General features: G+C 40.9%; 2 protein-coding genes across 4 annotated transcripts in view; one reads left to right on the top strand and one right to left on the bottom strand.

Moving 5' to 3' along the window:
* The window catches only part of JAZF1 (JAZF zinc finger 1), a 138765-nt gene extending 118351 nt beyond the window's left edge, over positions 1-20414 (top strand). Inside the window, exons 4-5 of the mRNA XM_012640674.1 lie at positions 10279-10448; positions 18006-20414. Coding sequence (XP_012496128.1) covers positions 10279-10448; positions 18006-18182 — 347 coding nt within the window. The 3' untranslated portion in view covers positions 18183-20414. The remainder of the gene's footprint in view (positions 1-10278; positions 10449-18005) is intronic.
* Positions 20415-21722: 1308 nt separating this feature from the next.
* The window catches only part of TAX1BP1 (Tax1 (human T-cell leukemia virus type I) binding protein 1), a 101402-nt gene continuing 95212 nt past the window's right edge, over positions 21723-27912 (bottom strand). For all 3 annotated transcript variants that reach the window (XM_012640714.1, XM_012640716.1, XM_012640717.1), the window contains 2 exons: positions 22944-23032; positions 21723-22343 (listed from right to left, as the gene is read on the bottom strand). In XM_012640714.1, coding sequence (XP_012496168.1) covers positions 22142-22343; positions 22944-23032 — 291 coding nt within the window. In that variant the 3' untranslated portion in view covers positions 21723-22141. The remainder of the gene's footprint in view (positions 22344-22943; positions 23033-27912) is intronic.

Raw genomic sequence — 27912 nt, 5'->3', positions numbered from 1 at the left:
ATCAGCTGTTTGTGCAGTGATGATGGTGGTGAGGAGGAAGATGAGAAAGATGAAAACCGGCTGTGGAGATGGTGCTTATTAACCCCAAGGAAAGAAAGATGTGAGCATAGTTCGTTACATGGCTCAGTGTCATGATACTGCAAACAGTGAATACTAATGAAGCCAAACACAGTAAGTCCTCGCTTAATGTCATCTCTAAGTTCTTGGAAACTTCAGCTTTCAGTGAAATGACATATAATGAATCCAGCGTTACCGTAGGCTAATTGATACAAAGAAGAGTCAAGTTCTTACGGCATATTTCCGGTCACAGAAACATCACCGAACTTCTAAATAAAGACCCAAAACACTTCTAATATTAAACATTGACATAAATATGAGCTATACATAATTATGTATTAATTTTATTAATTTAAGAAAATAAAAACAGTTAAAGTAATGCTTTACCCAATTTTTGGTGAATCGTGAGTGCTGGTGGTCCTGGTGGCAGCAGGTTAAGTCAGGGGATAAATGTTTGCAAAATGAAAATTGTAAGGAGCACCCACTGCTGCCACATGGTTCAGAAACAGTAACAAGCGCGGCAAGCTTCGCTGAGTGCTTTTGTGCCGCGTCACGTACGTCGTGCAGTTGTACCATCATCGTATACTTTATGAATTATTTGGCAGTAATTCGTATTCATTTATTTTCCAGCCCATTTATTCTAGTTCAGGGTCACGTGGCCAGAGCCCTCCTGGCAGCTCAGGGCCACAGCGGGAACCAGCCCTGGCCAGGACGCCATCCCACGCAGGGCACGCTCACATACACACGCGCACTCAGACGGGGACCATGTAGACACGCCAGCGATCCAAATGTGCACAGCTTTGGGCTGCGGGAGGGAACCAGAGGACCTGAGGCAACCCGCGCAGACCTGGGGAGAACACGCAAACCCCACACAGGTGGTGGCCTCAGCTGGGAACTTATTATTTTTTTTTTTCCTCTCATCAGCGTTACAATGAAACAACGCTGAACAAAGACCTGCTGTGTTATATGATGAAGTTCTGTTGGGAGGAGAGGAAGTGTGGGAAGAGGATTAGAAGGATGTAAAAGATCAAAACCCTCACCTTGCCTAGCAGGAAATCAGTAGACACCCAAAGCAAACGCCGGAACACAGCAGTGGAGGCACGTTATTTAGAAGAGGGAGAGAAAGGCCAGGTCAAAGACTGGTCAGCGGTTGCCACAGGGAGCGGGGAGGGTGGCGCGGAGACTCCTGCTGTTCACTATAAGCCTCGTGGAACTATCTGACGTTTTACTGCCTGTGATTGTAATTTTTATTAAAGGGAAGAAAATTCAGATTAAAAAATAGTAATGGGGAAATACTGAAAGAGCAAGGAGGTCACCTAAAGGGGCTTCTGCCAGCCAAGTTGTGGTAATTTGAGCATCAAAGAGTATGATAATGACTGATAATTAATTGAATCTTTGAAAACCAAGGAGTGCAGAATGGTACTGGAAATGGGGACGGGAGTATAAAGTGTGCCCAAAAAGTAGCTGCAAGAAAGGTGAGAATCTTGCTGTGTGGCGTTGGCTCCAGAGAGCGTTGTGTTTTGTAAAGTACGTTTCTGTTCATAAAGCATGGGTATTTTCTCGATCCCCGTTAGCAGATAGACAGGAGTGAGCCCCGTAGCCAGGAAAAGCAGGACCTGGGGCAGGAGTAGGAAAGACCGACCAACACCTTCGATCACAAACAGGTAGAAAGAGGACCAGAGAGGTGCCTCGAGGAGGGCTGGCCGTACTGAGGGAACATGGTGTTCCCTGGGAGATGCCATCTCGAATGACCCTAGTACTTTCATGGAAGGTATCAAAGTGTCAAGAAAGAGTTTGGCTTTAAAAGTCCAGTTTATGGAGCAAACAGACCTTGACCCAGAACCCCCAGGAATCTAACACAGGAAATGTGGGCTCATTTTGAATTATCGTGTCCTGATTGTGTCCTAACTAAAAATCCAGTCAGTCAGTAACTCAGAACCTTCACCTTCCACTGGCCCAAGATCAGCTCCTCTTTCTTTTAGGTCTGGCCAGATTCTTGTAACCCCAGGAAGGTCAAAGCTAAGTATGGAAATAATGAAAAAATAAATCAGATCTTTACAACCAACTTGTGTAGTAGGTTAAATGTAGGTTTTATAGTTATTGTGATAATTGGTGTGATTTGTCGATTTTTAAGATAGTTTAAACAACTACTTAAATAGTAAGGTTGGCATAATTTTATTGAAATATGCAGAATTTGACTAAGTTTATAATCAACACTTAAATGTATAGGAGTATTCTATTTTAAAATTTATATTTTGATTAGTTATTTAATAGTATCTGAGTATTTAGAAATATTTGTTAAATAGATTTATAGGTATAAAAATTTAGCATTAAACTAGGTACAAATAGTTCTTAAGTTAACTTATTAAGAAAAATAGTCCTTCAGATGTGAAAGATACAGGCAACTATGATAAAGCAACAGCTCATAGGAAGCCACTAGAGGGGTTTCAGCAGGCAAGTGAAATAATCTAACTTTTGTAGAGAGATTGTAGGGGTCAGAGTGGAAGGTGTGTAATTTGGGTCCCCTTCCACCCCTAAGGTCCATGAAGTGTGTTCACTCATTCATTCAACAAACATATGTCCGGAGGCTCCTTAGGTGCAGGCATTGCCCTGGGCACTGTGGGATAATCAAAGGTAATGACCGAGAGCCCTCAAATACCAGAGATGAAACCAACACGGGGCCCAGCAATTCATTAGAAAGTGTTCAGTCCTACGGAGCTATTACTTCTGGCTCGGAGAACCAGGACCCATTCCGTAGTTAAGGAAGAGATAGGGGATGACATTCCAGTAATGAGCTGAGGCGCAGGAACAAGGCGGCCAAGGATTTTCCAGGCATGGTTCATGTCCCTGGGGCATGAATATGTCTTTCATCATCATCATTGCCAATTCATTTAGACTGTTGTTGCTTCAGCTCCTATAAAGTGGGTCACTACCAATTAAAGCTAATTTATAATGATAAATCTATAAGGCAGAAAGGCAACTCTTTGCCAATGTATTTGCCAGAATTTGATACCCCAGGAGAGTTTTAATTTGCTGTCACTGCAGTTATCACTTTTACATGAATATTAATGATCTATGTTATAGGAAAAATGAGAAGTATAGGGTTATGGGAAAGGTTACTTATTTTTATCTGCATGTCACTATTTTGTGTTTAGGACTACAAAGACTGAGCACTCTGTAGGTACTAAAATGGTCAGGCCATCTCTCAGAGTGACGGGGTCAGCACAGGGAAGTGTGGGCAGAGGTGTGAGGAGGTGGGCAATGTTTGGGGCCAGCGTGGCAGAAGCACCCAGCAGGGCTCCTGGGCGGTGACATAGGTTCAGCCAGATGGGCAGCCGGGAAGAGAGGTGTGTGTGTGTGTGTGTGTGTGTGTGTGTGTGTGTGTGTGTGTGTGTGTACGTACAGCGCTTCCAGACCACCTTGGTTTCTCATTTGATTCACGAAACCAACACTGATTTTTACCTCCTTTGCTGACAACCAGTGGAAGTTCCTCAGCAGTCCCGTGGAATGTCATCATCTTATCGCAGAGTCCTATCTGCTGGCCTTGCTCATTTCTCAGATTGGAATGCTGACCTGAGCTACTGGGGCTACCTAAAGGTTCCCCTCTCAGCTGCTGTCCTGCCCACTCACGCCCCTACAATGGGGGTTATAAAACTGTGGAGTATGAAAATGGAAAATTCAACCCAAGAAAAATCAGCGGCAGCCAATTTTTATATGTGACAGTGCCAGGTTAAATTACATTTTCTTGTAGAAACTTTTGATAGAGCGAGTGTCATTTTTAAATCGATTACCATATCTAAGACTAACAAGAGCCTTTAAAAAACAACTCATGTTCCTGTCCTTGGAAAGACCGGACTGCAGCCACCCCAGGATGGCAGGCTGTCACAGGCTGCCCATCACAGGCTGTCACAAGGCATAGCTCGTCACTTCCCACGTGTTCGTGCACCGCATGCCGTGTATGTTTTTGCAACTCCACGTTGTATTCTTTGTCTTTTCTTCCCAGCACATCTCCAGGGCCTTGCTTTCTCTATCACATCTTTGTTATCCCTCTCATAGAGGGGATGTTCAATTTGAAAGTAAGTCAAAGGAACACAAACTTCAGAACCAAAGAGCCGAGGACCAGGCTCAGTGAGGCCTGTTTCTAGCCTGGTGACCCATGGCACATCCCTCACCTTCCTGCCACAGATTCCCCCTCTGTTAAGTTGGAGAGACAAAGGCTGATGATACAGAAGGCACGTCTCCTAGGGCCAGGTTCGTAGGTGGCATCTCAAACCTAAATGGCAAAGGTATCTCTCAACTCCTTCTGGTTCAAGAAATGTATGTGTGAAACAAAATTTGCTCATTCTTAGGCAGATAAAATTTATATTAAAAAAAAAAAACAAGCACAGGGAGGCTTAGGTATACACTTGCCAGAATTTAATAAGGAGCAAATGAGTTAAAGAAAAAGGAGGCCAAACCTACAGAAGGCACGTCTCCTAGGGCCAGGTTCGTAGGTGGCATCTCAAACCTAAATGGCAAAGGTATCTCTCAACTCCTTCTGGTTCAAGAAATGTATGTGTGAAACAAAATTTGCTCATTCTTAGGCAGATAAAATTTAAATAAAAAAAAAAAAAAACAAGTAAGCACAGGGAGGCTTAGGTATACACTTGCCAGAATTTAATAAGGAGCAAATGAGTTAAAGAAAAAGGAGGCCAAACCTAAATCAGGCATGTTGACTATCAGGTCATATACACATTCCTAAAATCTGCCCATTCATTACAGATAACAGCATGTGGGAGAACAAGGGTGGAACAGGCCATCAGAACCATGGAACCTTGGTTAGTCCGAAGGTAGTGAGTTACCTCATTTGATTGTTCTCAGTCAGTTACAGATTGAACTCCTTGCTCTACTACTTTCCCCCCTTTTCACTATTGCACTTAACTAGTCTTTAAAAAAAAAAAAAACCATGGAACTTTATAACCAGAACATCAACAAAAACAATAACCATTCTAATAAAAAGCATTGATTGGCTAAATCTCCACTGTTGTATTTACCCAGCATCACAGCCAGTGGATCCTTTGTGTCCTTAAACCTTAGATTCCTCCTTGAATAGAGAATGGTTTCATCAAAATTAACAATCTGATCCAATCGATTTTTGTTTTTCAATACAGAGGGAAATGAATTCAGTAAAGTTGCAGGATACAAAATCAACATACAAAAATCACTAGCATTTCTATATGCAAATAACAACCTAGCTGAAAAGGAAATTAAGACAGTAATCCCATTTACAATAACATCAAAAAAATTTTAGGAATAAATTTAACCAAGGAAGTGAAAGATCTGTACACTGAAAACATAAAACATTGATGAAAGAAACCAAAGAAGATACAAATAAATGGAAGATATCCCATGTTCATGGATCAGAAGAATTAATGTTGAAATGTCCATACTACCAAAAGCAATCGACAGAGTCAATGTAATCCCTATCAAAATTCCAATGACATTCTTTGCAGAAATAGAAGAAATAATCCTAAAATTCCTAAAATCCTAAAAATCCATATAGGAACCACAAAAGACCTTGAATAGCCAAAGCAATCTTGAGAAGGAAGAAACAAAGTTGAAAGCATCAAACTTCCTAATTTAAAATTATATTACAAAGCTAAGATAAAATAGCATGGTACTGGCATAAAATCAGACACATAGACGAGTGGAACAGAAGAGAGAGCCCAGAAATAAATCCAAACAAACACAATCGACTAATTTTTGACGAGGGCACAAAGGAGACACAGTAGGGAAATGGTAGTCTCTTTAATAAATGGCTGCAAGGGAAACCTGGATTTCCATATGCGTAAGAATGAAATTGACCCATGTCTTACACCATGCACAAAGATCAACTCAAAGTGGACACTCACTAACTTCTGAGACATGAAAATGAATGTGGGAGTCATTGGTCCAGAAGTTCCTTCCAGTTGCAAAATTCTGACTCCTCAGCCTCGTGTTCCCCAGCAGAGCCTGCTAAGAGGGCGGCCTTAGAGGACACCTGCCAGCCTGTCCCCAGATGCCTGCTCTGGGCCCCAGAGGGGTAGATTCTTCGTGTGACTCACACACTCCAAAGACCTTTCCTGCCCCAACTACTTGTAACTAACTACACAGAGGCTGTTGGGTTGTTCGCCCCCCCGCCACCTTTTACACAGAGATAATACTTTTAATACATCTTTTCCTTTGAAAATTGTGCAGAAATTAACATTTGTGGTTTCGGGATGGTGGGGGCACAGAACAAGAGCCTCATCTCATCCTGTTACCCCTCGGTCTCCTGGCGCGGAGCCCCGCTCCTCTCCCTTGGGCTTAGAGCGTGGGGTTTAGAAAGGACCGTAACCATCGCCTGTGCCGCTCGTGGCGGGTGTTGGACACATGCTCGCTGCGTGAGTGAACGTATCCATTCCTTAGGCCCCTCCTGTTCCCCTAGCGACACAGGCCACAGCCCATTTCACCCCGATCACCTGACGCAGGCTGCGGCGAGCCCCGTGGGCTTAAGGAAAGGTATAAGAAGGAGGTAGTAAATCTTTACACTTACTTGTTTTTAATGCATGTATTTATCAAGATATTTATAATTATTTTATCATCACCCTTTTTGCTTCTTTACACATACGTTTTATACGGTAATATATTAGTGCATGTGTGGCATTTATAAGAATCTTCACGCACACTCATACTTGGGGCAGTGCTCACGATTTTTTATTGCTTGGAGTGTAGGATCGGAGAGGTGGGAGGCGGTGGCTAGGAGACGCAGCCTCGCCCCCTCCTGCATTCCCTGAACAGGTGAGGAATTCCCTTGCAAAGGTCTGGAGACTGCTGGGAATTCGTTCATTCTGAAGTTAGTTTTGCGGTAGCAGGTGAAGCAGAAATTGAAGATGAAGGAGGTTGGAATGTATTGTTCTCTTTTGGAACGACACGAGGAAATTTAATGAAGAAGAGAGGGTGGCCCAGATGTTTTTGTTACTCACTGTGTAACTTTAGTTTCAGGTTAGCTCTGTCTAGAGTTCTAAGGTGTTTGAAAGGCGACTAAGAGCAGTTGTTTTTTGGCGTCAAATGTTTTCTGCAGGACGCCACAGGCCCACGGGGGTGTGCGTGGGGCCCCGCGGCCTCTTCCACCTGCAGCGGGCCCTCTGGCTGCCTCCCTGTCGACAGTTCCGTTTGATGAAAAGGCTGGATTTGGGGTACAGGAAGGCAAGCAGTAGGAGAACCCCAGCATGTTCTCTAGTTTAAAAGAGGGACTGTCCTCAGAAGAGAGCAGGGGAGCAGTAGATGAGATAAAGAAACTGCTCACGCGACATTATGTTTCTTTAGCAAATACTCACTGAACTCTTACCGTGTGCCAGGCATTATTCAAAGTACTTCTAAAAACAATAACTCAGTTACTCTTCACAACAGTTACTAGCCCATTTTACAGATGAGCAGTCTGAAGCTCAGCGAGGTGGTGTCACTTGCCAGGGGTCACACAGCTTGTCAGTGGTAGCACCAGGGCCCTCGCCTGTGCCCCCGGCCCGGCTCTGCAGCCCCCCAGGGGTGGCGAGTGGAGATGGGCCCTGCCCCACCCGCGCTGAAGGGCCCGAGGCAGACGGGCCTGCCTTGTGGAGTCCTGCTTGCATATTTTCTACTAGAGATTCCCAGCCTGGAAATAAGAATTATCCTATTTCTTGTTTAGTTTCACATCAGGCCTCTCTAAAAATAATATTGTTTTATATGTAATATTATTACAAAAATGACATTAGTTACACCGTCTTTCCATATTTTGAGCACTTACTACGTGGCAGTCCTTCTATGCTAGGTAATCTCTAGACACTAATTCTAATTCTTAAATTAAAGCTGCAAGGAAGAGACTTGTGCCCATTTCATGGAAGAGAAAATAAAAGCCAAGTAGCTTGTCCTTCACCTCATGAAATCAAAGACGTGAACTCAGGTCTGCGCTGCTCTTCTCGTTACAGGACAGAACTAAGTACAAACAGGTCCGTCTTGCCTCAGCCGAGGGAGATGATTAGTTTCACCAGCTACCCAGAGGACCTGGTGGTACCTGATAACCGGGGGGGCGTGTCTCACTTTGCCTGGGACAGACAGTCACAATTTGTGCCTGTCAGCCCAGCACCACCTTTCCCTCTCGAAAGCGTTCCGGCTGGGACTGTAAGTCAGGGGGCCCCGCGTGGGGCTGGATGCCATGTGGTTTCCAGGCCACTGCGTATGTAGCATCGACCCCTCAGGGTCTGGTCCCTTTTGATCCAGTGGAGTTTTGAAGTTTTATCTTCTGCTGGGCTTCATTAAGCCCTCAGTTGGTCTGAGGTCCCCCACCCCCATTGTAAGTGTTGCGTGGTTCTTGGTATTCAGGTTAACAAATTAGCCCAATTAGATGGATAAATTAGTCATTCTAACTTTCCAAAGTCCCACTGGAGGAGCTTTGGGAAATAGCATTTATAGTTTTCTAACAAGCAATTTAAAGGACACCAGCATGTGGCATTTGTTTAAGAATAAAACGTCTTAAACAATGCCCTACTTAAAAACAGATTTCAGGATTTGCTTACGGACAGGGAGAATGGGCAGAGCAGGACCCTGTGTTGTCTCGTGTGAGTATTTCCAAACTGGCTCCCCGATTTTGGAGAGCTATAGCCAAGTTCAGCAGGGTTTCCTGGAACCCACATTTAACTCCAAAGCCTCATTTTTGCCGAATTGTTTTTTCTGCACCACCTGAGAGTTTCTAGCAGAATTCAAAACAGAGTGCTTTGAATTCTACCCGAGTGGTAAATGGTGAAGGAGATTGAAAGGGACCCCTCAGACAAGCCAGACACTGGGGCTGGGAAGCAACGTGGGAAAAAGCGATGCCCCTTAATAGCTCATTGAGAACGCATCAGCATTTAACCTCTTGGGCTCGGTTTCCTCCTGTGGATAAAAGTGACAGTAATCCCCGCCTCATAGGGTTACTGGGGGATTAAATGAGATAATGCATGTAACGTGCCTGAAACACAATAGGCACTCAGTAAACTTGAGGGCCCTTCCTTCCTTCCTGCATCCTTTCAACTTTCAGCCTCAGATGCCTGCGTCCCTGTTTCTGGCTCAACTGGCTCTTCAAACAATCTTATTAATGCCTATTAAAATGAAACCCAATAAAAGTGCCAATATTTGGTGTTGAAATAATTGATGTAGCAGAGTGAGCCCGTGAAGCACCCAGGCAGGCCCCCGGCGCAATTTAGCCTCACACCTGGGGGATGAATTTCACAACTGTAATTGCTACCATATAATTCTTATTAATGTTGTGCTATAATTCCTATTTATTCCATGGGGCTTGTAAATGCATTAGGACTTGTCAACATATTATTTTACACTGTTTATGATCTGTAGAATTATGTCCTTCAGGGTTGTATTGTGCAAAAGCTCAGAATAAATGGCTTTGGGCCTCATTAAAAAGAGCAAAAGAGGCTGCGTGCGGAAGTGGTTCTCCATCCCTGCCGTCCTGCACAGAAGCCAGCAAAGTAGATTTTTAATTCAGTTCCTAGCAGAGCCCTTAACCTCGAGGAATGTAAGAGAATCTGCTCTTCCTGTCCGAGCCAGGCGACTGATGGGTTGGCCCTACCAGGAGACGTGTGTGTAGCCGAAAAGTAGGGCTGAGCGGGAGGGAATCGCTTTGTCTTCAGGAGCCGCCCCGTGTTCTCCCGCGGCTATCTCCTCCGAGCCCCTGGTGTCTCTGCTCCCTTTGCTCCCTAACCCCCTTTTAGTTCCAAATTTCCTCATGGTCTCCGCAGCTCAAATCTATAAAGAAATACCTAATAATTACAAAATGTAACCCCTTCCCAGAGATTTTTGCACTTACTAAGCCAATAAATCACAAACTACAGGGATAGAACTCTATCCATTGGAATGTCAGGCAGTAGCTTGGTGGGGAGCAGGTCTGTCATTGTTGCTTATTTTTGGTTTTGGCCTTGGAGCCTTCCTTGCCCCTTTGCACCTGCCATAGAATCGAGTTCAAGTTCTTGGTCAGCGCACTCCTAGCCATGGATTGCTGGGAAGGCCCTCGCCAGTCTCAGGGGGGAATGCAGGGCTCTTCCGCCCACGGCTGTCTGGAGAACGGTGCTTGTGGTCCCGCGGGGCCTGGCGTGCCCTGCTGTGGCTGCCCTTCCTGTGTTGGGGGTGGCCGGGCGAACCCGTGGGGAGGTGACCACTCCTGACAGTCCCTGCACTTCTCTCCTGCCCCCACAGGCAGCGAGTACGACGAGGAGGAGGTGGACTACGAGGAGTCGGACAGCGATGAGTCCTGGACCACAGAGAGCGCCATCAGCTCCGAAGCCATCCTCAGCTCCATGTGCATGAATGGAGGGGAAGAGAAGCCTTTTGCCTGCCCGGTTCCTGGATGTAAAAAGAGATACAAGGTAACAGAGGTGCCAACTTGCTTGGCATAACTGCGTGGAAAAAGGGCAAGTTTCAAGTAAGGCAGCAGCCCCTTCTTAGTTCTAAAGAGAGCACGTGGGCCAGGGAGAGATGCTTCCCTCTCCCGTGGTAATTGGGCGTGCAGGGTGCCCGCAGGTGAATGCTGGCCTGCGGGTGTCGGGTGCTTGGTGGGGTTTTTCCCTTTGCTGATCTGTGTGGGAGCCTGGAGGTCAAAAGAGATCTTTTGCAGGAAGACCTTTGATATTCTTCAAATTTTTGTCATATTGGGGTCCTGTCAGATTATAAAATGTGTCAACCTATTTATTTGCCAAACACCTTCCCCAATGGCTGGCTCTACAGGTAGCTCACAGGAAGACCACTTTGAAGTCATAAAAGTCCCAGGTGGCTTGCAGAGCCCTTTTGGAAAATGTGGAAATGTGGGAGGGTATTTAGCTTCCAGCTGAGGAAGTTCTTGCTCCCTTCCTCCCTCTGGCATGAAAGGGGATCAGGGGAAAAAGAGCTTTGATATTTCTCTCACCAAGCCACGCACTGCAGCCTCAGCCTCCTCTCTGCTGGCCCGTGTCTCTGAGAGCCTGACTCTGGGTGTCACGGGCAGCTAGGGGTGCTAAATTTTCCAAGGAAACTCAAAGGGACAAAACAAGGAGTGTGGGTCCAGAGGGCATTTTAAAAAACAAAATTAAAAACTTGCCCATGAGGTGTTAGCAGCTCTTTAACATCCAAATGTGAGATAGAAATACAAAATCAGAAACATACCTGGCACATTAGATGATATGCTAATTTACTCATAGTTTAGCAGACTGATGATTTTTTTGAAAGGCTTGAAAAATATGCAATGGCATAATCACTTCTTATATAGCCCCTTCTTAAATATTTGTCTGTGAACACTAAAACAAGTCTATTTCAGTACTTTTTATACCTACCATTGATATAAAAACATGAAACACAAAGGTAGTGTTCCAAGGTTTCATTTTACCTATGTACTGTTAAAATTCTATCACGCAAAGTCCAGATGCTCTTTGTTTAAAAAGAACCCCCCAGGGTGGAGGTGTAAGAGTCCTATTGGGGCCTGCTGGACAGCTGCTGAGGCCAGGTCAGAACAGGCCTCAGGACGCATCTGGGTGTCTTCTGTGTGTCAGTGGCATGGAGCTGGTAGAGGAGAGAAGGCCACTAAATAGTTACCTCAGGATGCAAGATTCCAGCAGCATTGTTAGACAAGCTCATTTTTCCAGAGGGCAGCTCTGCACTGTAGGAGGAGATTTGTTCCTTCTTTCTCTATTTCCCAGTAGGAAAAGCTAGACAGAGAAGGCCACACTCACACCTGCCTGCCCCAGGTGCTGGTTCCATCTGTGTTTTACCCAAGCTGCCCCTCCTCGCCGCTGCTAGCGTGCTGCTTCTTGCAAGGGCCCAAGCACTGTTCTATTTTGTCATCATTATTCCTTTGCTTTTAGTTTTCTTGGATTTCCAGCAATTTCCCCCTTCGGTTGTCTATGTCTGGGCTAATGGGGGCTTTTCCAGGTGTTCTGTCACCATCTAGAGCCAAGAGGCTCCAATAGCTGCAGATGACATGGTGGCCATCGGTGGTCCTGATCTCGATGAGGGAAGCGCGAGTTTCCTTTTCTGGGCCCGAAGGCCAAGTGATGATACGTGGGACAGAACAGACACGTAACTCTGCTCCGTCCAGCCAAGTGCGTGAGATGAACACGGTCACATTCCCTAAAGCTTCAGTTTGACTCTTTCTGTTCAGAAGTTACTGGTTGTAGGGCAGTGCCATTCTCTAATGTAACTATTATTTCATCTTATTTATTGCATGATTTTGGCTTGGGAAGTGGAGAGAAGAGGGTGGTGATGAGCTAGTGTACTGTGGAGTCAGGCAGAATCCAGAAGTTCTGCCATCTTGTTTATTTCCAAGGCAAGTCAGGCTTTCCGTTCCTGCCGCCTATTGGCAGGAATCTCTAACCAGTTACGTGTCTTGGGCGCTGACTCGGATCAGCTCTTCTCACCATTTCAGTGGCATTTACAGAGCTGAGAGATGAGGTATCTGACTTCCTGACTTCACACTGAGCAGGGAATGGGAGAGGGACCCAGCAGCAGAGCTAAGTCTCCACATTTTTTCCCATGTTAATTCCTTGGCCTAGGATACCCCCTTCCCTTTGCAGGGGAAGAACCATCGTTAAGTTCTTAGTTGTAACAGACACCTGTAACAAAAGAGATTAACAAGAGAAAAACAAACAGAAGCTTATGAACATGTATATTTTATAATATACTTGGGAGACAGACACCCAGGGAATGAGTAGTTCTAGAACAGGTGGCTTTGAACTCCAGTTTATATAGCATCTTCAAGAAAAAATGGTAAATTTTTAGAAAAGTGACAAGACAAAGGAAAAGGACTTTGAGTCTCTAGGGACAGCAAGTTGTGGGAAGACAAATAAAGGGCAGATAAAGGCTAGTTGGTGAAGCTTGTTCATGTAGATTCCTCTGGTACCATCTCCAGGCCAGTGCAGGTCCTGAGTTCTCTTCGGTGGTTAACCTTTGTTCTCCCGGGAAGAAGGAGGTGGTGGGATCTCTTTTATCTGGTAAATTTATGTCCTCTTTTTAGGCTAATGGAGGGAGGGCAGAGAGCTTTGCTGCATCTGCGGCTTCTTTATTGCCTTCAGCTGAACAATCCTTACGGCAACTAGGCGTATTTGGGGGTGGCACACCCTGCTCTCCCACACCTTCCTCTCTCCATCAGCATCTGTCACTTAATTTCCACTCCTTTCTCAAGGCACAGCTCAAATGCCACCTCCTCTAGGAGCCCTTACCAATGTCCCAGACTCACTCCCCCTCATAGGTAAAGTTTCCTTCTCAGACCTTCCCAGATGCTCTTTCCACGTCGAGCACTGTCTGCAGTGAGATAGCATCTCCCTATGACCCCCATGACCCTACAGCTCCACGTCCCCTCCTCAGCACCCAGTGCGGGTCTCAGTAGCTTCCCTGAGGACAAAGGAACAAAGGTGCAATGACGGGGCAAAGACGTAGTGCTGGGGAAGAGGGAAAGGTGGGTTCCCCACGGACTCCGTGGTGGGACTTTCGCTTTGGCTTCCTCCCCAGGCGTGCCAGGCCGGGCCAGGGATCCCATCCCTAGTGCTGCTAACGCTCCTCTTCCGACTGCAGGTGAAAGAGGTTAGGACTCCTCACCTTGTAACTGGGGATACGTTTAAAAGATGGGTTGAAGTGCTTTGAGGTTTTTGTTCCTTTGATAACTTTTATTAAAGACATTTTGTAACTTTCAAGAAATGTAAAACGGAACAAGCCCCCCCACCGAGTTTCTCTGAAGGAGTCCTCTGCTGCAGAGAGGACATTATTGTTTCAGCAACAGATAAACTGACCTCTGATACCTAGATACACGGTATCCTATTTTCAAAAATCAAAAAAAAAAAAAAACTAACAATGAGGGAATGGTCACAAAGTAACATTAAGTGAAAAAAGATGCTAAATTTTATATACATATATATAAATTTGAAAAAATACTGAAAGGAAATACCTCAGATGTTAGTGATTATTTATGTTCTTTCTTTTTATGCTCTACGTTTTCTAGATTTCTGCAATTATCTACCCTGAACATATTACTTAAATAATTGGGGGAAGAAAAGAGGCAATTCTTTTTTTCCTAAAGATCCCACCGAGTGGCCCTGGACATTCTGTGTGCTGCCATGTTGAGTCAGTGGAGGGTGACATGCGCCTCAGCCCTCCTGCTTTCTGGGGCCGGTGGGGCGTCCACGCTGCTCCAAGTGATTTCACTTTTAACCACCACCATTCCCACCACCATCCCCAATTTCTGTTCTTTCACTTTTCTTCATCAAATCCCCAAGCAGCTTCCTCCTCTCCGTTGTGTATTAATAGAACATCAAAGCCCCTGGGAAATTGAAAGTTAGGGTTTCATATCTAGGGCACATGTCACATATTGTACACATTAAGGCCTGAGTACTGACAACAAAGATCAAATACAGTGAAGTGCAAGATGGCCCAGCTTGGCATCCAGACTTTCCATTTTCCTGATTTGATTTGGAGTGGAATTTTTAGAATATCCTCTAAACTGCTTGTTCTCCATTCATAGGGACAGGTAGTTCCTGACGGTAAAACCCACCATCTAAGTCCTCCTTTGTACCTCCTGTCCCACCTGCTTCCTTCATATACTAGCCTGATGTCAGAGCATCATTGTTGATAGACACTTTTCTTCAGACTGAGTATCCCAATCCTTCCTAACTGGTAAGATTTTTCAAAGACCATCAGCTGGTCGTTCTAACTAACACGTACCTAGCACTTTGGGAGGCTGAAGGAGGAAACACCATCTATGGAACTGTACATCTCGGGGTTCCCATTCCAACTCTTACCATTTACCAGCCATGTGATCTTGGGCAAGTCACTCACCTTCTCTGGGTGTCAGTTCCCTCATCTAAGCCATGAGCATTGAATAAGGCAGTTGACATCAAGCACCCAGCGTGGTAAGTTCTTAATAAATGTTAGTGACCTTCCTTGCCCTTTGAAAGCTTAATTCCATTTCTCTTTTTTCTCTTTTCAAAGACCAGAGAATTTGAGCATGTCATTTTCAAGTTGCCTCTCATTATTTATTTTTGTTATTAATATTTTTGAAAGATCAAATTCATTTCGGGGTTGATGCAATTGGAAACTGCAGTGGATCTTTTTAGAGCTTATCTAGTCTTATAAGGAAGTTGTTCCATTGCCTATAACTGAATGGATAAATTGAGGAAATCTTTTAATAGAGAGTCTGATCTGACCTTGTATTAACAGTTGTGATAAGGGCACCCTGTTGACACTTGTGAACATTTTAAATCACAACAGAAAAAGGAGTGATGGTACAGGAGGCTCTTTGACCAACCCTGGAAATACTGTATGTTTCCAAATGTGCGACCGGCTTCTTAATTTTTCCAGAGTAATAAAGCACTTGTATGTATGGAGTTGGCTGTGTTTTCCTCATGGTCTCACAGCCAGACACACACCGTAATGTTTACATTCAAGCTGGGAACAGACCACAGGCCCTGCTGGAATCACCTCACCTCTGGTTTGTCCTCCTTGTCAACAAGGATCTGGTTTCACATTGGACTGGCTTCTTGTGACTTTAGCAATCTCTGATTTTAAAACCTTTTCTAACCTAATTAGTTATAAGAATTCAGGCCTGGATGGAGTGTCTAAGCCCTGATGTTGTTGAAGTTGCTTTGCCTTTTTGCTTGTTGGTTAATGGTTTTTATTTCTGGTCTCCCCTATTTTCAGACAAGGCATGAGTGGTTCTGGGGCTCAGAGGTAGCAGGATTCTTAATGATCCATCTTGCAACAAGTTGCCTGTGAAAATAAGGACATGAAGTGTTTTAGTAACCCTTCGTCTACCAAAAAGGCCTCTACTAGGTGCTTGATGAATATTCACTGGGCTAATAACCAGGATATTATTAAGCAGCCAGATGCACGTTTCTAGCATTTGTGAGCCAGGGAACTTTCTACCATATTAAAGTTGGAAATCTTTTCCTAACAGTCATAAAACTATTGTTTTCTCTCTTTCTCACTCACACTCACACTCACACACACACACAGCTTTAAAACAATTATATTTCCCAGTTCTGTCGGTTGCCTGGCTCAGCAACGTGGTTCTTGCCCGGGGTGTCTCATGCAGTGCTCTGACACACCAGGCAGGGCTGGAGTCATCTGAAGGCTCATTTGGGCTACATACACGAGTTGGCCTCTTCACACATGTGCCAGGGCCCCAGCTGGGATGGCTGGGCCAGCCAGGGGGCTGATGGGGCATATCTACCTATCTAATGTCTCAGTGGGTCTGACTGTGCAACTGCTACTACCCTCCCCGTGTCCTGCCCCAGCAAGCTCTCATCCCCCAGCATGCCTCTTAACAAGACTGGTGGGCTGCTTCCTCACTCCTCGTGAAAGGATTGATGCAGGAAGGACAAGGCTGGAGATGCCGAAGGCCCAGAGCCAGGCATCCGGGGCAGAGGGCGCCTTCTGCTTCCACTCACTAGACAACCTTCAGACTCTGAGCACAGCCAACTGGTAGCAGGGTTCTCTACCAAAACTCTAAAAAAAAAACCATTAATGTGCACAGGTCTCTTAAGAGGGAAATGTAACAGTAGTAACCACCAAACGCATTTTTTAATAGCAACCCTCCCAACTTCTTCCAGAATAGTGAGGCATACGGTTGGAAAACACTGTTCTGACAAATGCTTTCATTCACACACACTTATTGAGCATCTACTAGTATGTGCCTAGACACTGTGCCGGATACTCAGGAAGCAATGGCAGGGAGTAGTGTTGTGGAAGCTTATTTAAGGGCATCCTATGTAGTGTGGGAACAAGACTGTGTTGGAATCCTTTAGTTGGGCATGGGACTGGGCCCAGGAGGACTAGATTTGGGTAATATTTTAAGAAACAGCTCACTCTTCTAGTAATCTGTGCTCAACAGTTTCATGTTGCAGGCTGTTTCTTCTCTGTTCCCTTTCCAATCTGGCAGTAGCTTACTTGGAAATTAAGACCTGTGCCCAAATATCACCTCTGCCATTCTTTCTTAAATCTTCCACTCTTAATACCCTGAGCCTGTTTCCTCACCATTTAATTGGGATGAGCAATACTGTTTGTTAAATCTAGGAATAGAGTCTTACACAAGAATATGCTACTGAGCTAGCAAAACCAAGTCACAGAAATCCAGAAAGCATTTTGACAATCTTAGCATCGAGATGCTGAGAAACCCGGTCTGAGCATTTTGTTGCTAAGACTAACGTTATCTAAATAACCTAAAACTTCTAAAGCTACTTATATGTTTGGACTGCACTACTTAAGAGGGCCTAAGTGTGTGTTTAGCGCACACAACTATGCAGGGGCAGGGCAGGATTTGGGCACTAGGTGGCTCCCACAGTGGCATCAGAGACACTGGCTTAATGCAGAGCAGAAAGTGGACAAAACTCTAGGTAAGGTGTGGTAGGGAACGGCTATCACAGTAGTCTGGAAGCAAGACATAAACTGAGTTTCCAAATCAAAAATTTATACAAGCCTTAAACTTCGAAATAAGCCCTCATTTTTTTTCTTTAGAAAGGTTACTTTATTGATCTTCCTGAGGATATTTTTATAGCATTGATCACTGTTAACTTTCTTCTGACTGGGAGAAAAAGATTCAGAGAGAAAGCAAAGTTCCAGGCAGAGGGAACTGTGCCTATTTAATTTTCTCTATACAGTCTCAGAGTCCTAAATACCTATTATGTAAAAGTTTAAGAAATCAATACTTTCATTTTCAGAGTAATTGAGGCATATTTGAAATTTCCTTGTACAGACTGAGTCACACAGCTGACACAACAGCCCATGATTGACACACCAGACTGTCCTTGAAGGGCCACAGCTGGAATTCATGCAAAAGCATATTCCCTCTAAACAGCTGCCGTCCAGGAGATGTCCAACTGCAATCCAGGCCCATACTGAGGTTTTCCCAAGTTTAACAAACATTCTGTGACTCCGTCTAATAAGCAATATTTTTGTCTTCTCCACAGAATGTGAATGGCATAAAGTACCATGCTAAGAATGGTCACAGAACACAGATTCGTGTCCGCAAACCATTCAAATGTCGGTGTGGGAAGAGTTACAAGACAGCTCAGGGCCTGCGGCACCACACAATCAATTTCCATCCCCCGGTGTCGGCCGAGATTATCAGGAAGATGCAGCAATAACATGCTGGTCATAACTGTGCCAAGAAATCCTCACCAGCAGTTGCTGATTTTGAAAACAGCCACCTTTTTTCAGGGGAAGCATTCAGCAACCCTTTAAAGAAAAAATTAAAATGCATGCTTTAAATTTTTTCTGTAATTTTGGAATGATGTATCTTTGTAGAGTTAATGATTTTGTACATTTGCACATGTAATCATCATACCTATTTTCATTACTTTGATATAAGGTGCTAAACAAAAAAAGCTCTAGGTTCTTCAGCACATTTCCCCCAAAACAAAATAAAATTGAGGGCATGTTGCATATTGTTTAGTTGTATTGCAGTGATGTTAACTGGGGGGAGGAGGGGGCTGGCACTGAGATTTTTTTTTCAAGATTGTAATGTGATTGAAGTTTTTCAACACATCAACTCACATTTGTTCAAAACCAAAATAATACCTTCATTATCAAACTGGTTACCATGCCTTACATAATGGAGTTAGTATTTGTGAGTAGAAAGACTTTAGGTAATGGAAATATAAATAAGAAAAAATGTTTAACGTAATATGCTAAAAATATTTTCATATTTAAATAACATACATAAAAAAGGTGTGCTTTCTGTGTTTTATATTATCTTGCAAATCCTTTTGCCCTTTAAAAAGCTGAAACTCTTGCCATCGTCTGACTTACTTACCAATCATTTTAGTGTTATAAATGGCATTTTTGTACAAAATAGTCTATTCAGTTCGCTCATTAACACATTCATTGAGTGCCTGCTGGGTGCAAGGGATTCAATTTATGCCTATTGATATCTGGGGACCAAGATACCAATTTAGTGAAATGCTTTTCCCTGAAATTTGTTAGGAAACACTTCAAAATACTTAAGTGCAAATTTTGTGTGTGTGAAATTTAGTTATATCTTCATCTTCAGATGAAGTTTTAAAGCACTTTGTAGTTCTCTATTGCCAACAATTTATGTGTTGCCAATTCTTACAACCGCTGACCTACCAAACCTGTGGGCTGCAAATCAGAATGAAAAGTCTAAGCATGTTTCAAAGAGGAACATTTTTGTTAAGACCCCTACTGCCGCCTCTTCACGCTAATTGTGTTTCTTGAGACTTTTTTTAAGGCACTTTCCCCACCACACTATAGATGTCTGCATTCTTATCGGAAATGTCTGTTTAGCTTTATAAAACATTTTGCTGAAATATGAAAGTGAGCCTTATTGACAATTAAGTGCTTCTTGCAGCAGGTGGTCAAAGAAAAGAGTGACTAATATGACCCGTTAGAGTAACCTACATCTGGACCATTCCTGAAGTTTTTCCTCACCGACAGTACCATCATGCCTTGAGTGTTCTTTTCTCCCAAGTGCTATTCCTTAAACACAAGAGTTTACCAGTTGCCTAATTATGCAATAAAAATTGCTTTGAGACAGACAGCTAACTGCCCACAAAACAAACTGGTGAAAAGCAAACTCGACTTGCTCACAAAATAGGTTTCTTCCCATGTTCCCATTTGATGAAAAGTCTTACGTTACATATAGCTGGCAAGCAAGGGTCCCTCCTCAATTTTCAGACATTTTGAAAGGGTGACAATTCTGTGAGTAAGCTTCTGTATTCGTAAGTTATGAATCCCTCATAATGAGGGATATTAAAAGTATTTATAAAGACACTGCCCTCTAAATATTTTCTCAGATCTCTGAAAAGTGGTCTTGGTCCTGAATATACTGTGTTATCCTACTTTCAAAAGGGTGATCCAGACATGAGAAGCAACTAGTTAGTGCATAAGGAGGCCCTACTCGGCTATTTCATATCTACCTACGATTGAGCAAAACAAATTTTTTTAGGCCAGCAATTATTTAGCTTCGCTCCTTCTAGTGCAAGAAACTGCAGGCTGGATCAGTAGTTCATCAGCTAAACAAACAGTCATAAAATAGTCATTGTGCATGTTAAGTTTCTTTCAATAATAAAACAAATTCCAATTTCTATTTACTTATTCATTGTGACAGTATTACTAAACAGGTAAGGATGGGAATATTTTATTATACCGTGTATAGTGAATGTATTGTACTGTGTCTGTGAAAACTGTGCTTTAAATTATATTTTCATATGTTTTGTTGGGGACAGAGTACATTATGTTTGAAAGCAACAGAGGTTTGTTTTAGAACTGAAGGCAACTTAATCAAAATTTCTGTCAAGAAAAGCTGCTTATAAATGTACATGAAATCACATTTAAAATAAACTGCCTCTGACCCAAAATAAACATGTGTCTCTATTTTCATTATTGTCCATTATGATAACCAGTATCAACTTTACCATGGAAACTAACATCTCCCATTCAGTTCTTTGTTTTCTTAGACTATTATTTTGCAAAAAAAAGTTTATGTAGATTTTGTTCCCTTAAATTTTTGCTTAGACTGCATTACTTTTCTATCATATCATTAACAAATTACTTACCTTAAGCCTGAGGCCAAGAACTATTTAAAAATAAGTTCTAGGCTAGTAAGTTGAACAGTCTCATTTTTCTAATAGTAGTACTCTATAATAGTCAAAGGATACATTTAGGTTAACATGGTCTATAATTATTAACTGCACCTAAAAAGCTCGTATTGAACATATTTTACTTGAATATATTCTGCTTGTCATATAATCTATCAGGAAGCTGAAACAAGGAGTCTTCCGTGCTATTTGCCCCCCAGGACTGCCACGTCCTAACAGCTGGCATCTGAATGCATAATACCAGTTTGCCCTAGACTCAAAAACCTTTTTAACAGATTCCAAAATACACAAATTCTGCTCCTACAAATATAAGTGACAAGATATATATGCAGTTCACATATAGCACCCAAAATGCCAAGTCTAAATATTAGATTCACCAATAGCTGGTTTCCTCAGAACAAACAACATAAACTATTTTGGTAACTACAAAAGCAGCAAAATTGATACTTTAAATTCTTAACACACACATTATAGAAAGTAAAGGAATACAGTTCAGATTTTAAAGGCTCAAACCAAAAAAAGATGCTCAAGGTTCTAGGTTAATGAAAAACTATGGCAAATAAATTTGACAACAGTGAAATTACAGAACTCTTTAATGTTAATGAGAGTACTATACAGCAGACACATAACTAAAGAAACACATTTGCGTTTATGCATCACATTTTTAATCACTTACTGAAAATATTTCAAATTTATATATACTCATCAGGAAAATGTGAAAAAGATATGATACATATTCTGTGATTTAAAGCCACAAACACCACTGTTATGAAATCATTTAATATGAAAACAACTGTACTGAACATATCTTGTTCCATTTTCCCATTAGGTATAAATATAACTTCAAGATGGTTTAAAAATAATCATTTAGGTTATTCTAAGTTTTCTGCCGTAAAATTAACAAAATATGTCTTCTATTAAATCCTCAACGTTTCACATATAAAAAGGATATTTGCAAGCATGTGATTTCATTCTACATGAAGTTCCATTTCTAAAGATTAAACTATCATTTCATGGGCTACATTATGGAACTTTCTGTATTCAAAGAATTACTTCACACGACTATTAATGATAAATGCTTTTTATTACATAATATTTAGTAGTCATGCTCAATCAACAAGGTAAACAGAAACTTGTAAATATTCTGCTAAATAATCTAGTACACTAATATATATGTATTTTTTCAGAGCGCTAATTAAAATAATCCCTGTATCCTTTATTCATACAACTCTGCAAACTTGGGAATAAATAAAGATATAAACACACAAGAACTTTTCTTAAAGCAGGCAAGGTTAACACAGGTTAAAATTATATTTATTGATAGGCCAAAGATTGACCCTGACTCTTTAACACCAAACTCAAAAGTAGCTCTTGGTCAGAAAAGTACAGTAGAGGGTGCATGAAAGTGACACGCTGTGGTCTCTTTAGTGGTCTATTTGAGGTGGTATTTGTTTTTAACTGCTAAACTATATTAACTCAAAAAGTAACTAGTCAAAATTTAGAACATTCTGATCAAAATGGGTCTGAACATGCCTTTCGAACCCCAGCTGGTCATAGTCAGGAGGAAACTGCTCACTGCACATAGGACACACCTTCCAGTGACTTTCGACATGTTCTTCAAATTTGCTCTGATCATAGTTGGGAGGGAACATTAATTCACAGAGGGGACACTTCTTGTGAACATCAAAGCTTGAAGAAAAAGGAAAATAAAAGAATTATGTATTTCTAGATTTATAATGGTAATGCTCAGTATACAAGGTTACATTTATCTAGTTAGCAGATATATATTCATAGTAAACAACTTACCTTCAAAGCCTTTATTTACTCCAGCAACCTCTTTTTTTGCTTCTAAATGCTTATTGTAGACAGACAACTGTATAACCCACTGAGAAAGCCTCTAAATTTAGTTTTATAATTAGGTTGTCAAAGAAAACTTTAAAATTAAAATCCCCCAAATCCAATTGCATTATGTGAAATGAGTCTCAGTGCCAAGAGTTCTTCAATTTTTAACTAATAGAAAATGCCTTTTGTAAAATGATAAAGATAAATACAACTCATAAACTCCCAGCAGTGCTTGGTTTAACAGCTAAAGGTTCTCAGAGGATTGCATGCATCAGAATCAGCTGAGGGCATGTTAAAACACACGTATTGCTGGGCCCTACACCTGTAGTTTCTGGTTCAATATGCCAAGCCCTAAACATTTGCATTTCTAACAAATTACCAGGGATCACACTCTGAGAACCACTGGACTATATAATCCAAATTCTACACAGGAAAGAGAAAAATTACCTGGAATCAAAGCAAAAGCCTGTCCCATGCCCACGTAAATGCTGACTTGGAGGGTGAGGATCAGGAGCAGTGGGCACATTCTCATCTTCCTAGGGAAGAAACAATTTTGGAACTTTTAAGTAAAACCAAATATAAATTCCTTAATTCAATCATGCACGTACTGACAGTACAAAGGAAGATTGTACTTAAGGGAAATTTCACCTCTACTATCATTTAATTAGACTTTCAAATATGTATGTCTGAAACTAACTTTACAGAGTATTTCACTATGGACTAACAGTCTGACCTTGAAATAAAAAGCAGTATTCAGTGGAATGGAGACATACCACACTGTATGTGTAAATGAAGCTGAGACCAGCAGAACTTTTCAAACCTACATACATATATAGGTAACTTTACTTACTTTTTTTTATCATTCCATAGACTAGGTAACCACTTTCATAAACATCTTAAGACTGCATTATTGTTCTAACTATTCTCATTTAATAACTTAATTTGCCAAAAAAAAAAGTCTCTTTGACAAGATACATCCATGACATGATATACAGAAATCATAAATAAAGGAACATTAATAAAGTACATGTGAGTTTGTATGTGTATATTCTTGGGCACACACACCAGCAAGTCCAGCTAAAAATCACATGTTAAAGCAAAGGAGTGCACTAAACTACAAGCCTCAAACCTTAGGCCAAAATTCAGTTTTTGAATTACAGGTTGTGAGACTTCTAAAAATCTGTAAATCTGAGCTTTAATCAGAAAGAAAACACTGACTTGGATTCCCATGCTTGCATCCTGGTGGTCAGTTTTTAGAGATCCATACATGCTACATCAACAGCCAAACCCAGAATCTAACTTAACACTGAATTCAGCCACATCATCTAAATTGCCCATTTGCTTTCTTCCTCTCAGTAGCTTTTAGCTGCTCTCAGGTCATGAATTAATAGCACATAACCACGTATGGCAGGCACTGATGAAAATCCTCATGTTGTTGGGTAGTTATGCTTGCCACAGAGCTGCTATGAGCTAGTCAAGTCTGTCACAAGAAGAAGTACTGAAAAAGTGTATATGGTGTGAAATGCAAAGTGAACAACAAACAAGACTGAGTATGTTTTTTTGGTACTTGGCTATCATTCTGACAATTTTCCCCTGTTGAAAGGTAAAAAAAGGTGAGAGGCTTTTTCTTCCCCCTCCATGTTCGTCACATGAGAAAATGCTTTTATTTATATATGATTGCTATAGGATATAAGTGAGCAAAAAGAAAACAGGACAGATAACCTAATGGAGGGTTGAGAAAATGGAGGATAAAACACAAATACTTTACATACTTCAAAAATTCAAGTAACTAAAATCCAGACAGCTTTTAAATTTGTACAAAGAAGGAAGATGATATACTAGTTGAATCTGCTAAGCTTACTTAGTACATATGACAGTAAATTTTGATTCTGTGCCAGTTACTCCAGATCTCAGATTTAGGCCTTCCAGCAACAGTATCTAAAACACTAAATATGCTTAAACAACTATAATATAGTGGTAGTGATAATAAACAAAATTTTCTCATTCATCTTTGAAAAAAAATTCAAAATTGTGAAATGTTGAAGAAAATAGTTGGCAGGTCTTGATAGTCTACTTTTTAAAATTCTTAATGACAAATATTTAAAATAGAAATACAACTTTCTAGGGCCCAAAATATAATGGAACCAAAAATCTCATAACCTACTTTCCCTGTTTTACAACATCTAACAGCTTATACCAATTTACTGCTTCCATGAATCAGCTAACAACAGAGTTTGTAGCTAAGGTGCCAAACTCAGACAACCTCGCAGACATGAAATACTCCTGCTCATTAAATACCTGGTGGGGGGAAAAAAGCAAAAGCAATTTATACTTTCTAAGCCATATATAGTCTGGCAAAGATAAACCTATTTTGTTACATTCTGTTATCTATTCTTTTTAGAAAGATTTCCACCCAAAAATATTAAATTATCAGTTTCAGGATTGACGGTTACAAACCCCAAAGGATTTAATAGCAGATTTTGAAGTATCAGTACCTAGTATGTTAGCTAAACTGCTAAAATCATCTTGTTAGCAAATTTTATTGAAAATACCATATTGAAATCTATTTATAAATAATTCTAAATTATTAAGAAATCTTGCTTTAGAAAGAAACACTTTTATTAATAGTATTTTAATCCTCTTAAAGGTCTAAACCTCTTATAGTGTACATCTACCTTTAGATCCATCAACACGATACTATTTCTATTACAAATTGGTTTTAAGCAAAGGATACAAGCTATGATAAACTGAAGCTCTACTTGAAACCCAAAAACTTCTCATTATATGCCCAACTCAAAATATACTCTATTCAAAACATTCTTGTTTTGTTATGTAAAAGTGTGTAACTAGCTTGGACATTTGAAATAGTATTAAAATGGGTTAACCTCCTGGACAATAAAATAGGGTTAGATCACTATATTCAAAAGGTAAATCATGATCATATGATGCTTCCTCAAAAAATTAAAAACAGAATTACAATATTATCCAGCAATCCCACTTCTGGGTATACACACAAAAGAATTGAAAGCAGAGACTCAAAAACATACGTTGAATCCTGAACTCATGTTCCCAGCAGCATTAATGACAACTGTCAGAAGGTAGAAACCACCCGAATGTCTATCGATGGATTAATGGATACACAAAATGTGGTATATCCATATAATGGAATATTACTTAGCCTTTTTAAAAAGGACTGAAATTCTGACACGTTTACAACATGGATGAACCTTGAAGACATGCTACGTGAGAATAAGCCAGTCACAAAAAGACAAATAGTATATGATTCACTTACACAAGCTAACTAGACTAGTCAAATTCACGGAGATCAAGTACAATGGTGGTTTTCAGGGGCTGGAGGGAAGGGGAATGAGAGTTGTTTAATGGGTATGGAGTCTCAGTTTTGCAGTATGAGAAGACTTTCTGGAGATTGGTTGCACAGCGATGTGAATATACTTAACAATATAGAACTATATGCTTAAAAATGGTTTGGATGGTAAATTTTATGTTTTATGTATTCTACCATAATTTTAAAATGCTAACTATCGTGATCAAATTCTAGCAATATACACTCAAGGGTTAATGACTGAGTTATACCATCTGAATCATTAGTATCCAGACTATGGGACTATATTTACTCACTGTGTTGTGATTCTTCTTTGCTAGGAATCAGTAATTGAAATATTTAGGTATCATTCAGGAATCGGTAATGAATGTCAAGAAGAAAGGTTCACCATTTAATAAAACTTTTACTAAGTATTACTTTAGTTCAAGAGCATTCATTCTTTATGAAATTTATATATTTGCTAAGGCCAAAGTCAACACATAAGAGAGAGTACTCAATGATTCTGAGTGACTGTTATTTAAAACAAAAGAATTTTTATCTTTGCCCCTCAAAACTTTTCATTTGGTAGTATTAGTCAACATTCCTCTTCTTTTTATGAGATTGTTATTGTTTAAACTTTACCATCAGACATTCATTTCTAGTAATATATCAGTCAATGAAGGAATAACATTTAACTATATAATTTAAAAGCATTTAAAATTCGGAAAGCAAATAATTTTGCAAATCTGTTACTTTTTATAAGTTTTAGTTACTTTTCTCCATATTCAAAAATTAACTTAAAATGGACCAAAGCTAAAACTATAAAACCCTTAGAAGAAAACATAGACATATATAAAAAACCTTGGACAGGCAACGGTTCTTAGATATAACAACAAAAGTATCAGCAACAAAATAAACAGATTCAACTTCCCTGGAACCAAGAAGTTTTGTGTTGCACAGGACACCATCAAGAAAGTGAAGTCAACCCACAGAATAGGAGAAAATATTTGCAAATCATATTATGTGATAAGGGACCCAATTTAAAAATAGCCAAAGATTTGAATAGACATTTCTCCAAAGAGGATATACAAATGAGCAAGCACATGAAAGAGTCTCAACACTATTAGCCACCAGGGAAATGCAAACCAAAACCACGATGACATACCACTTCGTACCCACTAAAATGGGCTATAATCAATACAGAAGACAGTAACAAGTGTGGGTGAGGATGTGGAGTAACCGGAACCCTCAATTCACTACTAATGGGAATGTAAAATCACGCAACCACTGTGGAAAACAGGCAGTTCTTCAAATGGTTAAATCCAGAGTTACCACATGATCCAGCAAATTCCACTTTCCCAAAGAAGTGAAAAAGTACTCAAATAAAAACCTGTACACAAATGTTCAGAGGGGCATATTCACAATAGCCAAAAGGTGAAAATAATCCAAATGTCCAACAGATGAATGGGTAAACAAAATGTGGTAAAGGTTGAGTTCCCTTATCCAAAACACTTAGAGCCAGAACTGTTTCAGATTTTTTTGGATTTTGGAATATCCGCATTAAGACTTACTGGCTGAATATCCCAAATCTGAAAATCTGAATCATGTTGATGCTCAAATAGTTTTGGATTTTGGAGCATTTCACATTTCAGATGCTCAACTTACATATTCAAATAATGGAATATCATTCAGCAGTAGAAAGGAAAAAAATTCATTCTACATGCTAAACATGGATGCATGCTGAAACATGAGTAACTGAAAACATTATGCTACACGAAAGAAGCCAGTCACAAAGGCCACAATTTCGTGATTTGGTTTAAATGCCTGAATATCCAGAAAAGACGAATGTATAGAGAAAAAGTGGATAAAGGGTTTCCTGGGCTGAGGGGAATTGAAAGGAAGAGGTAACTGCTACAGGGTACAGGGTTTCTTTTTGTGGTAAGGAAAATGTTCTAACATTGACTGCGGTGATGGTTGCACAACTCTGCGAATATATTAAAAACCACTGAATTGTATACTTTGAACAACAAATTGTATGGTATATGAATTATATCTCAATAAAGCTGTCACCAAAAATTAACTTTTCTAAGATGA

This window comes from Propithecus coquereli, unplaced genomic scaffold (assembly GCF_000956105.1).
Source record: "Propithecus coquereli isolate 6110/MARCELLA unplaced genomic scaffold, Pcoq_1.0 Scaffold156, whole genome shotgun sequence".
NCBI lineage: Eukaryota > Metazoa > Chordata > Mammalia > Primates > Indriidae > Propithecus > Propithecus coquereli.
The sequence above is the reverse complement of the archived record's forward strand: the minus strand, read 5'-3'. Positions and strand labels throughout refer to the sequence as shown.